The 16,261-nt window shown below is 42.7% G+C and overlaps 1 protein-coding gene across 1 annotated transcript in view; it reads left to right on the top strand.

Annotated features, from left to right (window-relative positions):
* cfap74 (cilia and flagella associated protein 74) overlaps positions 1 to 16,261 on the top strand; it is a 59,344-nt gene that overhangs the window by 6,678 nt on the left and 36,405 nt on the right. The window contains exons 5-12 of the mRNA XM_068340011.1: positions 2,390 to 2,488; positions 2,602 to 2,706; positions 7,306 to 7,479; positions 7,666 to 7,776; positions 8,248 to 8,350; positions 9,695 to 9,852; positions 10,422 to 10,635; positions 10,727 to 10,879. Of these exons, the coding sequence (XP_068196112.1) occupies positions 2,390 to 2,488; positions 2,602 to 2,706; positions 7,306 to 7,479; positions 7,666 to 7,776; positions 8,248 to 8,350; positions 9,695 to 9,852; positions 10,422 to 10,635; positions 10,727 to 10,879 (1,117 nt within the window). The remainder of the gene's footprint in view (positions 1 to 2,389; positions 2,489 to 2,601; positions 2,707 to 7,305; positions 7,480 to 7,665; positions 7,777 to 8,247; positions 8,351 to 9,694; positions 9,853 to 10,421; positions 10,636 to 10,726; positions 10,880 to 16,261) is intronic.

Below are 16,261 nucleotides of genomic sequence, written 5' to 3'. Positions count from 1 at the left end.
AGAGACAGCGCCTCCTCAAGCTACATAATTATGTCTGTGCATTTGCAGTCTTCTTCTTCTTTTCCTTTCGGCTTTTCCCTTCAGGGTTCGCCACAGCGAATTAATTGCCTCCACCTAACCCTGTCGTCTGCATCCTCTTCTCTCACACCAACTACATTCATGTCCTCTTTCACTACATCCATAAACCTCCTCTTTGGTCTTCCCCTAGGCCTCCTGCCTGGCAGTTCAAAACGCGGTATCCTTCTACCAATATATTCACTATGGACATGGTCCTCTGGACATGTCCAAACCATCTCAGTCTGGCCTCTCTTACTTTATCTCCAAAACCTCTAACATGTGCTGTCCCTCTGATGTACTCATTCCTGATCCTATTCTTCGTGGTCACTCCCAAAGACAACCTCAGCATCTTCATCTCTGCTACCTCCAGCTCTGCCTCCGGTCTTTTACTCAGTGACACTGTCTTTAGACCAAACAACATCGCTGGTCTCACCACAGTTTTGTACACCGTTCCTTTCATTTTAGCTGAAACTCTTGTATCACACATCACACCTGACACTTATCTCCAGCCGTTCCATCCTGCCTGTACACGCATCTTCACCTCTTTTCCACACTCTCCATTGCTCTGGACTGTTGACCCTAAGTACTTAAAATCCTCCACCTTCTTGATCTCTTCTCCCTGTAACCTCACTCTTCCACTTGGGTCCTTCTCATTCACACACATGTACTTTGTCTTACTGCGGCTAACCTTCATTCCTCTCCTTTCCAGGACAAACCTCCACCTCTCTAGCTTCTCCTCCACCTGTTCCCTGCTCTCACTACAGATCACAATGTTATCTGCAAACATCATAGTCCATGGAGATTCCTGTCTAACCTCGTCTGTCAGCCTGTCCATCACCATAGCGAACAAAAAGGGGCTCAGAGCTGATCCCCGATGCAGTCCCACCTCCACTTTAACTCCTCTGTCACACCCACAGCACACCTCACCACTGTTGTACAGTCCTCATACGTGTCCTGCCCCGTTCTAACATACTTCTCTGTCACTCCAGACTTTCTCATACAATACCACAGTTCCTCTCTGGGCACCCTGTCATAAGCTTTCTCCAGATCTACAAAAACACAATGCAGCTCCCTCTGGCCTTCTCTGTACTTCTCTATCAACATCCTCAAAGCAAATACTGCATCTGTAGTACTCTTTTTTGGCATGAAACCATACTGCTGCTCACAAATGCTCACTTCTGCCCTTAGTCTAGCTTCCACTACTCTTTCCCATAACTTCATTGTATGGCTCATCAGCTTTATTCCACTGTTGTTGCCACAACTCTGCACGTCTCCCTTGTTCTTAAAAATGGGCACCAGCACACTTCTCCTCCATTCCTCAGGCATCTTCTCACTATCTAAAATCCTGTTGAACAAACCCTGTCAGAAACTCTACTGCCACCTCTCCTAGACACTTCCAAACCTCCACAGGTATATCATCAGGACCGACTACCTTTCCACTCTTCATCTTCTTCAATGCCCTCCTCACTTCATCCTTTACAGTCTATGAGAGTAATGCATTTTCTTCTTTGTCTTTTTGTCATCGTTGATTTTACCAGTCAAAAAAGTTTTTCATGGCTTTCCATTTCGATATTATAACACTTTGTCAGGTTGTCCAACCTTGTCCTCTTCAGACAGTGTGCACTTCTCTTCCAATTGATCCAGCAATTTGCAAAAAGTCCTTTCAACAAGAGCATTTCTAATACTGTCCTCTTTTCACACTTTTATTCCTTTTTTTCTAATTGTCTGCACTGCAAGCCACTAAGCACGTGATGAGCCGTGATCTCTAGTTAAATGGTCGCCATTTTCGTTTAGCACGGAACACCAAAGGTTAGAGTGAAGCTGCAGTGCACTGCACTTTCCTCAAATATGACTGTAATGGTACCCAAGTATGCATGGCTTTTAACCAATCCTCAGGTTAGATTATATTGTGTGCATGAGGATTCCTTCTTCCTCTCAGTCACAGATTGCTGTGTTGCACACCATTAGACGTCAAAAAGAACATTGGGAAATCAAAACTCTTGAGATGTGAGCATCCACTCATAGCTTTTTAGTATTTGATTAATTGATTACTTTGTTTAATGTAGCCGCAAGAGGACACAAGCTAGTGTCTTATTGTGCCGGTCCCAAGCCCGGATAAATACAGAGGGTTGCGTCAGGAAGGGCATCCCCAATGTAATCACCTTCCTATTGTTGAAATGGCTGGGAGGAAAACTATTAGCCTGATGTTCTGGACTTATTTCATTTGAACAGCCCTGAAAGTGTTTTTTGATTATTATTATTATTATTGGTTTGCACCAGGATTTTTTTCTCATTTCAATTTGCATCTTTCATCTTTTGATTTGTTTTTCAGACAGGAGCTTAACCTTTGTAGGCAGAACATTGAGAGTTTGCTGAAGCAGCGAGATGACTTGGAGAAGGAGATTGAGCGACAAAAAGCAGCGGAAAATAGGTGCGTTCAATGTGACAAATAGTGACAAGTCAGTATTAAGGAGCTCATATAAAGGATGTTCCTCATTCTTCCAACCCCTTTCTGTTTCACTGTTCATTTATTTTACTAAGCAGTGTGATGGTGTTCCGTTTGCGAGCCCAGCATAAGCATCTGTGTCAAAAGCTGCAGAGTGACGAAGAGCTCGAGGGCCACATCAACACTGAGCTGAGGCAACAAGAGTGAGTCAGCATGGAAAAAGGTTTGACAGTAAGGTCTTGAAATATTTGCCCACCTCAAAGGAAAAAAGAGCATCCAGCAAAAAAGTTTTGCTTAAACTTTTTTCAATAGCACAGTGTGAATCAGGAACAAAGTGCTGTATTTCCAGTCAGTCTGTATTTAAAAGTATTAATATTATTCATCGTCATCAACTGATTACAATACACATAAAAACAAGACGTATAATAAACTATAATAACGATAATATTTTACTATTAGTTGTATTTTATAAAAACATTTAAAAGCTAATGTCAGACATTATTAACAAAACGTAGCAAGCAATACAGGAAAAGGAAAAAGCAACAGCAATAATAACAGTAACCCAAAAAAACGGACCTTCGGACAAAAATATAAAATATAAAATTTAAATAAACATTCATTGGACTAGTATATCAACGAGATCGAAATAAATTAAAAGTGATCAGATTGTCCAAGTAAACTGCAGATTATTTTACTTGTGTTGTGCTTAATATTTTAAGGTTGGCTTCTAGATGTAAGTATTGACATCATGTTCCAGGAAGGCATAAAATGTGCTCAGGTAGTTTGTGAAAAAGAGCTGAGATGCAAAGAAAGCAGTGCTTACTCTTCTCATAGCCAACAATTGCTCCACAACTTTCTCATATGCTGCAATGTCTGAAGCCATCCTCAGATATGAATTGAGGGGCAGGAAGTTAGACTGCATTTACAAATGTAAGAGAGGACGTAGAAAATGTAAATTGTGAAGAAAGGTTGAATACATAATTTATGTTCTGTGGTTTTGTCTAATAGATACTCTATCTCTATAAAAATCTTTCTTCTGCTTTTAATGTCAGGGCGTCCGTTTGACAAAACACGGTAAACAAACTTTATATAAAACCTGTGGCTCTGGGTTGACTTACCCTGAGCCTCTTGGTTTTATCAACCCAGGGTACGTTCACCCACAATTTCACAGGTGTGACACAACTCTAATAAGCCATTATCAATGGAGCCCCGATTTGACGAGTCACCATGACGACAGACAAGAAGCGTTCTACGTACTTCAAGGCATTCAAAGTACAGATTTTAATCTACGCATAGGAAGACTTAGAGGACATTTTCAGAAGATTGAAGAACAGCGCTGTGGCCACAAAGCAGAGAGAGATGGCATGAGAGGACTTCTGCGTCATCTCATGGGGATACCTCCTTATTTACATTATGTTTGAAATTGTACAGTCAATATTAAGTGGACGTTTGACTGTTCAGTTTTTTTTATTGCGATCATAATGCTCTTTACAGATAAGTAAATGGGCTCTCATCTATATCAATATCTGTTAAATAATAAAACCTATTCAAATTTTTTTTATTTTATTTAAATAAAAGATTAAATTGGCATATGCACATTACAAAAACAGTTCACAAGAACAATATACAAACCCATGCATATACCTATGTTATGCCTATATTATACTGTATATTAAACACTGAAATCAAGAGCTGACGTCTAGCCATTTGCTTTAGTTCGTACATCAATAGCTGTGGCATTATACTGCTTAGAACAGCTTTTAGGTGTTCCAAGTTTTATTACATCCTGCTTCAAAGCGGTGAGATATTGTAATTTTTGGCGTTCGTGTTCATCTGTTCGTCCGTCCGTTCGTTAGTCTACCAAATATCTTCGCAACCTTTGCAAATAGAAAGATGAAACAAAAAGCACATTACTCAGGTGGCAAAAGGGGTGGAAATGAGATGATGACTTGGACCTTAAGAAAGCTGGGTCAAGCTCAAATTTAAACTTTTGTACACTCAGGAACCGGATAAGACAGAAAGATGAGGGAGAAGGCCAGTGTGAAAGTAGGTCAGAGCACTAGCTTTGATCTTTGACCTATGCAAGTAGGTCAGGGTAAATTTTTGAATGTGTGCGGGATGTTGCAGTCTGTGACTGCATTGTTACATCCTGCTTTAAAGCGGTGATGTATTGCGATTGTCAGTGTTCGTGTGTTCGTCCGTTCATTCGTTTGTCCACCAAATATCTTCGCAACCGTTGCAGATAGAAAGATGAAACAAAAAACACATTACCCGGGTGGCAAAGGGGGTGAAAGTGGGATGGTGACCTTGACCTTGAGAAAAGTAGGTCACAGTCAAATTTCGACTTTTGTACACTCAGGAACCGAATGGACAGAAAGAGGAGGCCAGTATGAGTAAGACCCTAGATCAAAGCTAGTACTTTGATGTACCTATGCACTACTTTGATCTACAGTTTTACACTGGCCCTCTCCATATGCACTAGTCTATGCACTAGTGAGGTACTACTTTCAGGGTACCCTGACCTACCCGGAAAATAGGTCAGGGTAAGTCGCGGGATGTTGCAGACTCTGACTGCCTTGGTTCTTGTTTTCTGTTTGTTTTAGTCACATGACACACATGTGTTGTTCACCCCTAGAAGACCCAATACTATGAACAACACAATTACAGTATATCACAGGTCCTCTCAGGAATCATCCTAAGATGATGTAGGCACTAGAAACAGGTATTCAGCAGTCCTATGGTCAACTAAACCTGGGCACATGGTCTGCAGTGAACCAAGTTGAAGTTCTGTTGGGGGCCTGGTTCAGTGTCAGGGGTCAACAGCCTCAGTTGCCATGGGTAACCCCTGTCCTCCAAATAAAAGACATCAAAGTCCCCTGTGATGTATAGTGGATATTTTACAGTGGATTATACGATGGAGAAAAGTGAGTTATAGCAAACCTTTACACTACCTACCACGTTACAGTCTGTTACTCAGGTAAGATTCATCATACATCCATGAGTCACTAACCAACCCAGAACACAGCCTCCACATCAGAAATGTAGTCTGCAGTATCACACATGATCTGGACAGATGTTAGCTTATCTATGATGCAGTTTTTAACGTTGAAACAGTAGTAAGTCTTCATGCACCTGCACATTTAAGCCATGAATGAACTTCCTGTTCACATCATCAGCTTCATTATGTGAGGGAGACTTAATGGAAATGTGGGTACCATCTCTGCAGCCAATTACATTGGGAAATCCTAAAAGAAATTAAAGTTACTAATCAAATTCTGAGGTTGCACAATGTTATCAAGCAAATATTTCAAAATCATTTATCAGATTTCTACATCATTCACCTGCAATCCTGTGGAACTCCTCCCTGATGATTCTGACGGGTTTATCTCCAGGTAAATTGACAAAATAGGGTAAGAACTGTGTCAAGGCGAGGCGCACTGCGCGTCTCCCGCATTGTATAGAAAACTACCATTTGCAAGGAAAACGCATCGCTACACACTTTACCTGATGGGATGTGAGAGTATGACTGATTTGTTATACTGCAGATGTGAGGATGGATTAGGATGTGGATGTGTGTGATGGATTGATGAACTGGTCCCGATCATAAAGATAAACTGCGTGGATATGACAGGACATCTGAATGTGATACAATAATATTTAGTCCTCTGTGAATTAATGCTGAACCTTCATCAGTGGGATCGTTGTCAAACGGACATGCCATGAGTGGCTGTAAAAGGGGGCGGAGTCTAACTGCTACCCTGGTCTGGAGCTAACCTGCTCCCAACCAGGTTATGCACACAAATCTGGGTTAACTTTCCTCTCTTTGTGAAACCGGAAACCCTGTGTTTCCCTGATTTCAGTGTTAACTTTCCCCGGATTTCCACTAAACTTGCTTTGTGAAACAGACCCAGTGTTTGAAGGACACCCTGCATTCAATCAGTAGTCTTTTAGGTATTATTCTTTTAAGCTAAGTTCATTTTACCAATGAACAGCAGGCATTTTGTTTTATTAGAACCATACAACAATTTAATATCTATGAAAATGTGTCATACAGAACCAATATCCACAGCCTGGGAAACATCAGGTGCTGCTGTAAATAAGTTGGTGGGAAGTTTATCTACTGAAAACTGAATAGAAGTGACGATAGAGTAAAGCCGGTGGCACAGCTCCGCTAATACTGACTCCTCAGGTTAAACAATGTAGAGACAAATCTGCTAAACCCTTAAACCAAATTCGTCTTTGTGGGTTACATTTATCTCAGCAACACTCTCACACCAATGCAGCCCCTTTGTTTTATTCTGTTTTTTAGGTGTGTTTTTTTTTTTTAAACTTTTGTAGCTATGAATCGCAGTAATAAAATCCTTCCAATAGAAACAATCGTTGTGAACCGTCATCTTTGTTGTGAATTGTTGATGCTAAGCCAGACATCCTGGTATACCAATATGGCATGAATTTCATAAGTGAGGAGAACTTTTCCTTTAAAAGGTCTGGTGCATTTTTGCTTCTATGCAATACCTAAAAGTAATTCTGTTATTCTGTTTAAAGGAACTGGCAGGATTTCAAAATAAAACTCCTTTTAATGGTTGTTTTAATTGTTGTTGTTTCATAGACTTTTACAACACTCACTTATTTAATGTTTGCCTCATAGCCCAGGTTACCAAATTATTCCTGAATTGGGTTTGACTGAACACAATGAAATTACACTACTTCAGTGGGAGATAATGTGGCGTCAGAAAGCATTTTCAAGCTCATCTTCTATCTACATGCATCTCTTTTTTCCTTTTTCCATCCCTGCTCTTCAGACTGGAGCTGACTGAATTGAAGCTGGAGCTTAACAGGTGTTCCTCAGTTCGGCAGGAGGTTCAGAAGGAGGAGCAATTTTTACGTCACAATAAGATACAGAAGATAGCGACAAGACTGCAGGAGGAGAGGAAAGCCAGCCAAAACCTACAGCTCAAGATGGACCATCTCAGAGAGTAGGGAAAGTTTAAGATGTAGTTTCAAAGTCAAGAAAAAACACATATATGCTCATGTAAAAAAAGAATATTGTTGCAACATATCTCTCATTCATTTTTGAAATGAATTTTTCTTTGTTTTTTTTATGTTAAAACTCGCAAACAAAGACACTGATGCTGTTTGGGTATCTGATTATGTGCTAATAGTACACAGGAAAAACTGCTGATGGAAGATGAGTTTGAAGGTCAGAAGAAAATTGAGGTGGACCAAGTCAACCGGAAGATAGCTGCCATGTACCTAAAAGAGACTACCCAAAGGTAACAAGATGTTTATCTGCTAAATGTCTTAGATTACAAAACAACAGAATCATAACCAAGAGAATTCACTACACATTAGCTGAAATTCATGCAGAGCCATTCAGGCTGAAAATTGTTAAATTGGTCATTTTTATTTGTTATTAGGAATAACCTATACTTTTTTTGTGAGATCTTTACCTGATTACATTTGATTAAGATAATATTTTTGCTTCAAGTAGACAAAGAGTTTTTTTCTACTACTAAAATAGCTGGTGTGAGAGAAGAGGATGCAGAAGACAGGGTTAGATGGAGGCAACTGATTCACTGTGGTAACCCCTGAAGGGAAAAGCCAAAAGCAGAAGACTAAAATAATTAGGGGGATTAACATCATGGCTGCTCTGCTCCTTGCAGGCAGCCATTGTGGATGCATGTTGTTGTCTTCTGTGCACTGTGCAGTATTCACATGTTCGATATTTGTACCATTTCATTTAGGATGCATCAGCAAGAGGCTGAAAAAGAGCAGCAGAACAGGGATTTACTGGAAAAGAGGATACAAGCTGTCGAGTCACTGAAATCAAACATAGCGGTGACCCGAGTAAGTAGCAACCCCTCCCATTCTGGGAGTCACGTTATGGTTTTAGAAGTGGTGTGATACACAAGCTATGGCTTTATGTATTTTTAGCTTTATTCTATTAATACTATCAAGATTATCACAAGTTTCCAAGTGAAAAATATTCGAAGCACAAACTATAATTAGTGATGCATTATATACTCATGAATCTTTAAATACAATGTTGCAGCTTTTGTGCTTAGATTTGAGCTAAATGAAAATGCAAGCAGGTGAGTGCACAGCATGCACACATGCAACTGTGTGCAGATTATTGTCTCAGTACTGGCACCTTTACTGTCCTACAGCCTTTGGACATTATTTGTCATCATTTTGTCTTAATATGTGTCGGGAAAAGTACCACCAGTATTAGAACTGTAGAGGTTCTTAAAAAATTTTCATCATAAATAGACAGAATTAATAATATCCATTGTGACCAGCTCTACTATCAGAGGTAGTATTATTATTTTTTGCAGAAGTATGATAAGTCAAAATTCTGTTTAAATATTACATTTTGATTAATCACAGACCATTTTACTGAAATAATGTCCACTGTAGTAAGAAAAATGCACAAACAAGAGTCTTGGTCAGACAATAACGCACATTAGAGTCTGAATACACTGATATAAAGGAATGTAAGTGGAATTTGGTTGCTTGCATCATGCTGCTGTTGGTGTGGATGCTCCAACAGGTACTGTTCTAATATAACATTTTAAAGCATATATACTCAGTGAATGCAATTTGTGGGACCTGCTGGCCTCTGTTGTTTATTTATGTACAAATACAGCAATTTTACATTCACGCTGGACAAGAAACTGGAAAGGGTTGATAAAAGGTGAACATACTTAATCTATCCTTGCTGATTCAGTTGTCCTCAAAGCCAGGAAAGATGTAAGGCATAAACCACAACTTAATTTTATTGTCATTTGGGGTGGCAGTGGCTCAGCAGTAGAGCATGCGCCCTTGGATCAGAGATCAGTAGATCGATTCCCACTCCTGCCAAGCCACACGGAGTGTGAGCTGACAATAGGAGGTGTCGGCTCACCTCCCAGCCACTGCCGAGTCGCCCTTACAAGCTGGGGGGTCTGTACACACACACACTGTAATTAACACAATATACATCTGAGTGGAAAAGTAACCCCAACTGGGGATCAATAAAGTATACTTTCTTTCTTACTACAGTACTTCCATCTGGTGAATTATGCTATTATCACATTTTTCAATTTGACACAAAGTTGGTAGATTTCATAGTATAAAAAGACTCATCTTTTCTGGTTCAATTCAGTGCTTCATGTGGTCAGAAATAACTACATTAATACATGATTGCTGTAGGAAAATTTACAGGTGAAACAGAGACAAGCCAAAGCACTTGCCCAGAGGAAGAAACAAGAAGAGAGACAGCTGAAAGAATCCCTGCAGGCCCAAGGAATCAACAGTGTCAGACACATGTACCAACAGAAACAACTGGATGAGATGAAACGCAAAGAAGAGTATGTCCTCTCCTCTCCTCTCCTCTCCTCAAAAGACCTGAATAACTTTAGGAACATCTGGTGTTACAAAAATGTCCTCTGCACTTTAATTGATGACCACCTAACTTTTGCAAACTTCCTGTTATAATGTACTAATTTTTATATTGTATTTCCCTTTGTTTATTGGTGTTTAGTGTTTTTGAGTGTTTAGTGCTTTTGAAGTTTCGTCTAATGAAAAATTGTAAAATGTTCTAAATGTTCTAAATGTGAGTGAAGATTTTTTGCAAAAAATCTTCTTCTGAAGCACTTTAGTGCTTCATCTAATATAAAATTACAAAATATGTGATTAAAGTGTTTTTGCAAAAATCAAAAATTTCCTCTCCTCTCTTCTCTTCTCTTCTCTTCTCTTCTCTTCTCTTCTCTTCTCTTCTCTTCTCTTCTCTTCTCTTCTCTTCTCTTCTCTTCTCTTCTCTCCTCTCCCACAAGCGTGTCCTTTACTCCCACTCCATGTAGCAGGGTGTGGGTGTTGTCTCCCACTATGTGTGACCGCATTTTGGTATAATTCTGTTTTGCTGATTTACCCTCCTCAGGGAATTTGCAGAGAGGCAGAAGTCAAAGAGAGTGGAGATTGTGGCCAAAATCCTTCAGGAGGAAGAGCTAGAAAGGAGCAGAAGGGATCGGAAGGTGCTGCTGTCGAAGCCCTTAAACACTAGCAGATTCCCAGCCCTGGTACAAGCTAGAGAGGATCTCCTGTGCTACCGTGATCCCAGCCCTCCATCAGCGATCGAGAACATACCCACAATTGTGAGTGGTTTTCAACAGCTTAAGAAGACCTATGGGAAATGGTGTATGAATAAATCAAAAGCATTTTTAACAATGCTGTGAATTTCTCCAGCAGTTAAGAGAGTTCAGTGACATCAGCAGTTCATCATCAATATCCTCTGATGTTGAAGACCTGGAGGAAGCCGTTGACCATGAAGACCATCAGAGCAGCACTGAAAACCTGGCTGAGCCTGAATTCTCTGGGCTGTGGGACCAGGATGGCAAGGTGCAGTAAAACAGCAGCTGCTGCTGACTAAAGCAAATTCAATCTAGATGCTAAAATTAAACACTCAGAAATCATATCCCACTCTCAGTAATTCTTTGTCTGGATGTGCAACAGATTAATTTCCCAACCTGTAAAATGAAAGTCATGATTTTTTATAATTTCTTTAAAAAGGCCAAAAAAGCCCATTTCTTTTGTTCTCTTATTTAGTTTTAGAGCTGATTGAAAACAAGGCAGTTGATGTTGCATAAGTGAGGAGACACACAAAATACAGGTTCACATCCCAAAGCTGTGTATCAGGCTTGTTAGTGTGTTCCAATAGAACAGCTGTCAGGTTTTGCTGCAAGGATCACCGTCTGATTGTTAAAAGTCCTAGGTGAGGGAAATACACATCCACATCCACACTGAAGACCATTTCTAGGAAGTAAAACAGGTGCTGCTGAAAAAGTCTGTTTTTTCAAACCATTTCAAACAGTTAACACTTTCCAAATAAAATCTGACCGTGCCTGGACTGCAAGTCAGTCAGAACACTAAATAAAAATTATTATCTACAATGTAAATATGTCAGCTCTGACACCAAACCAGTTCACAAACTAAAAATAGCAGCACATTTAATTTTTCTATGGTCCTTCAACCACCACCATCTTGGCAGTGACTTGCTGCACCTTCATGCTAATGTAAAAATGAGAACGAGATGTAGCATGTTGGACGGAGGCCAAAACATTGTACTGTAGCTCCGCTTATTTATGCATAAATTCAATCAATAATATAAATGAAAAACTGTCACTTGTCATGAACACAGATTTTTTTTCCTTTGGCATGTTTATCATTGGTATAGAATTGGACATTTTGATATGGGGCTCCATGGAGAGAGTCTGTCTTTTGTGGTCAGCTCATTAGAGGAACTTCAGATATTGGCACCGATGCATTGCTTCATGTTTCTGCCTGAAAGGACGCTGCTGGTAAAGAAACTGGTGCACATAACAGAGGCTGGTGCAACTTTCATCCCTCACATGCAAAACAATCCCTTACTAAATTTATACTCCCATTAACTCATCGTTAATTTTAATACTGCTCTAACTACCAGTGATTGCTTTAATGAAAACACTGTCGCCATGGATACAGTATATTGTATGGTCAAATCAAAACAGACAAAGTCATCCGATTAAAATCTGCTTCAGGGTTTGTAGAGTCGTTTATTGTTAATAGAAGTATCATTTGCTAGTTTGTACGTATGGTAATATAAATACATTTGCATAGAACACAAACTGGTATTCTGATAAATCTCAGAAGTGTTTCTTCTTTAAATAAGGAAACACTGGTATAGTTTCTTTCCATTTCTCTCAACATATTAATTCCACCACAGTGACAGCACCACTTTGCCCAGTGACTATTCTTCATTCTGAATCTGAAGTGTGTAAAGCTCGCTACCATGGTGGTGATGTGGCTGTTTCTCTCATTTAGCCCCCTCCCTCCTATGCGGTGACAGGCATCACTTCTCATTGGGCTGGTGCCTTTGAGGCTCCACAGTGAGCGTGGTTCTATAGCTCACAGCTATGAGCGAGGTCCCAGCCGAGTGGAAGTGATCCTTCCGCAGAATATACAGGTCAAACTCATGCCCTCATCAAAGCCTTCTTCTCAACGCAGTAATGGCTTGAGTGCTAGAAGAGCACAGCAATGTAATTAAAGCAAATCAGAGGATTCATGAGGAGAGAATGATGATAAAAAGCACTGTAGTATCCACAAAATATAGGACAGGATAGAAGGACAAAGCCATGACAAGTACAACAGACGTCATTTTCTCACAACAATACATTCAATACATTTTCAGATTCAGGTAAATCTATGATATCTTTTTTTTGAAAACATTCGTATTTTTACATGTAATTTAAACATGTAAATGTTCTATTTTTTTACTGTATGAATTAAATTTAATGCCGATTTTTTCCAGAAATGCTCAGAAATAATGTATCCATCCATCCATCCATCTTCCACCGCTTATCCGCGGTCGGTTCGCGGGGGCAGCAGCTTCAACAGGGAGCCCCAAACTTCCCTTTCCCCGGCCACATCCACCAGCTCTGACTGGGGGATCCCAAGGCGTTCCCAGGCCAGTGTTGAGATATAATCCCTCCACCTGGTCCTGGGTCTGCCCCGAGGTCTCCTCCCAGCTGGACGTGCCAGAAAAACCTCCCTAGGGATGCATCCCTGAGGCATCCGCACCAGATGCCCAAACCACCTCAACTGACTCCTTTCCATGCGAAGGAGCAGCGGCTCTACTCTGAGCCCCTCGTGAACAGCAGTGTTTCTCACTTGTTCTCCAAGGGAGACACCAGCTATCCGCTTGAGAAAGCCCATTTCAGCCACTTGTATCCGCGATCTTGTTCTTTTGGTCATGACCCATCGCTCATGACCACAGGTGAGGGTAGGAACGAAGATTGAACGGTAGATGGAGAGCTTTGCCTCTCGGCTTAGCTACCTCTTTGTGACAACAGTGCAGTAAAGCGACTGCAATACTGCTCCTGCTGCCCCAATTCTCCGTCCAATCTCACGTTCCTTTGTTCCCTCACTCGTGAACAGGACCCCAAGATACTTAAACTCCTTCAATTGTGGAAGGACCTCATTCCCCACTCGGAGAAGGCAATCCACCGGTTTCCTGCTGAGGACTATGGCCTCAGATTTGATCCTCATCCCCGCCGCTTCACAGTCAGCTGCAAAGGGGACCAGTGAGTGCTGCAGGTCACAGGCCGATGACGCAAACAGGACCACATCATCTGCAAAACGCAGCGATGCAATCCTCAGGCCACCAAACTGCAAAGCCTCCTCATCAGGACTACTCCTCGATATTCTGTCCATGAAAATCAGGAACAGAATTGGTGATAATGTGCAGCCCTGGTGAAAGCCAACAGCTACTCGGAACCAGTCCAACTTACTGCCGAGAACCTGAATGCCGCAGAGGAAACCGTAGGGGACGGGTGCAGTGTGGATGGGGTGGCAGTCATCAGCATGGGGCTCCATGACCCAATCCCCAGAGAAAGAGTCTAGCTCTAGGTACATGAAAAGTCACCTCACTGGGGGGAAAGGAGCCAGAGCTTGTGAGGGAGGTTGAGAGGTACCGACTAGATATAGTCGGGCTCACCTCTACTCACAGCTTGGGCTCTGAAATCCAAACCCTTGAGAGGGGCTGGACTCTCCACTTTTCTGGTGTTGTCCAAGATGAGAGGCGGCGGGCTTGTGTGGGCTTGCTTGTGGTCCCACAGCTCAGCCGTCATATATTGGAGTTCACCCCGGTGAACGAGAGGGTCATGTCCCTGTGCCTTCGGTTTGGGGACAGGTGTCTCACTGTCGTTTCGGCCTATGGGCCAAATAGCAGTGCGGAATACCCGGCCTCTCTGGAGTCCCTGGGAGGAGTACTGAATAGTGCTCCGACTGGGGACTCCATTTTTCTCCTTGGGGACTTCAATGCTCACTTGGGCAATGACAGAGAGACCTGGAAAGGTGTGATTGGGATGAACGGCCTCCCCAATCTGAACACGAGTGGTGTCCTGTTATTGGACTTCTGTGCTAATCACAGTTAAGTCCATTACAAACACTTTGTTCAACCACAGGAATGTCCATAAGTGCACATGGCACCACGACACCCTAAGCCGGAGGTCGATGATCGACTTTGTTGTTGTATCATCAGAACTCTGACCGTGTGTGTTGGACACTCGGGTGAAGAGAGTGGCAGAGCTGTCAACCGATCACCACCTGGTGGTGAGTTGGATCCGCTGGCAGAGCAGGGGACCGGACAGACTTGGTAGGTCCAAACGTGTTTTGAGAGTCTGCTGGGAATGTCTGGCAGAACCCTCTGTCACTGAGGTCTTCAACTATCACCTCCGGGAGAGCTTCTCCCAGATCCCGCAGGAGGCTGGGGACATTGAGTCAGAGTGGACCATGTTCTCCACCTCCATTGTCGAAGCAGCTGCTTGGAGCTGTGGTCGTAAGGTCTCTGATGCCTGTTGCGACGGTAACCCCCGAACCCGGTGGTGGACACTAGAAGTAAGGAATGCCATCAAGCTGAAGAAGGAGTCCTATCAAATCTTGTGGAATTGTAGGACTCTGGAGGCAGTCCTACAGGCAGGCCAGGCAGACTGCAGCTTGAGTAGTCGCGGAGGCAAAAGCTCGGGTCTGGGCGTTCGGGGAGGCCATGGAGGAAGACTATTGGTCAGCCTCGAAGAAATTCTGGCAAACCATTCGGCGCCTCAGGGGGGGAAAGTGGTGCACAGCCAACACTGTTTACAGTCGAGGCGGAGAGCTGCTGACCTCGACTGAGGATATTGTCAGGCGGTGAAACGAATACTTCGAGGATCTCCTCAATCCCGCTGCCATGCCTTACACAGAGGAAACAGAGGCTGAGGTCTCAGAGGTAGAATCGTCCATCACCCAAGCTAAAGTCACCGAGGTGGTTGCCAAACTCCTTGGTGGCAAATCACCAGCGGTGATCCGTCTGAGATTCCTTCTGAGTACCTCAAGTCTCTGGATGTGCAGGGACTGTCATGGTTGACATGTCTCTGTAACATTGCATGGCAGTTGGGGACAGTATCTCTGGATAGGCAAACTGGGGCGGTGGTCCATCCTTTCAAAAAGGGGGACCGGAGGGTGTGTTCCAACTAGAGGGGGATCACACTCTTCAGCCGCTCGGGGAAAGTCTATTCCAGGTTATTGGAGAGGAGGATTAGACCTATAGTCGAACCGCGGATTCAGGAGGAACAATGCGGTTTTCGTCCCGGTCATGGAACACTGGACCAGCTTTACACTCTCCATCGAGTGCTTGAGGGTTCATGGGAGTTTGCCCATCCAGTTCACATGTGTTTCGTGGATCTGGAGAGGGCATTCGATCGTGTCCCTCGTGGTGTCTTGTGGGGAGTGTTTCGGGAGTATGGGGTCCTGGGCCCTTTGCTGAGGGCTGTCCGGTCCCTGTATGACTGAAGCCAGAGCTTCGTTCTCATTGCCGGCAGGAAGTCAGACCTGTTCCAGGTGCATGTTTGACTCTGGCAGGCCTGCCCTCTATCACTAGTTCTGTTCACAATCTTTATGGACAGAATTACTAGGCGGAGCCAGGGTCCGGAGGGAGTCCGGTTTGGGGACCAAAGGATTTCATCTCTGCTTTTTGCTGACGATGTTATCCTGTTGGCCTCATCAAACCTGGACCTTCAGCGTGCACTCGGACGGTTTGCAGCTGAGTGTGACGCGAGTGGGATAAGGATCAGCACCTCTAAATCTGAGGCCATGGGTCTTGACCGGAAAAGGGTGGTGTGCCCTCTACAGGTCGGTGGAGAGTCCTTACCCCAAGTAGAGGAGTTTAAGTACCTTGGGGTCTTGTTCACGAGTGAGGGAAGGATGGAA

The sequence above is a fragment of the Antennarius striatus genome, chromosome 2 (genome assembly GCF_040054535.1).
Source record: "Antennarius striatus isolate MH-2024 chromosome 2, ASM4005453v1, whole genome shotgun sequence".
NCBI classification, from domain to species: domain Eukaryota; kingdom Metazoa; phylum Chordata; class Actinopteri; order Lophiiformes; family Antennariidae; genus Antennarius; species Antennarius striatus.
This window is presented reverse-complemented; position numbering and strand designations above follow the sequence as displayed.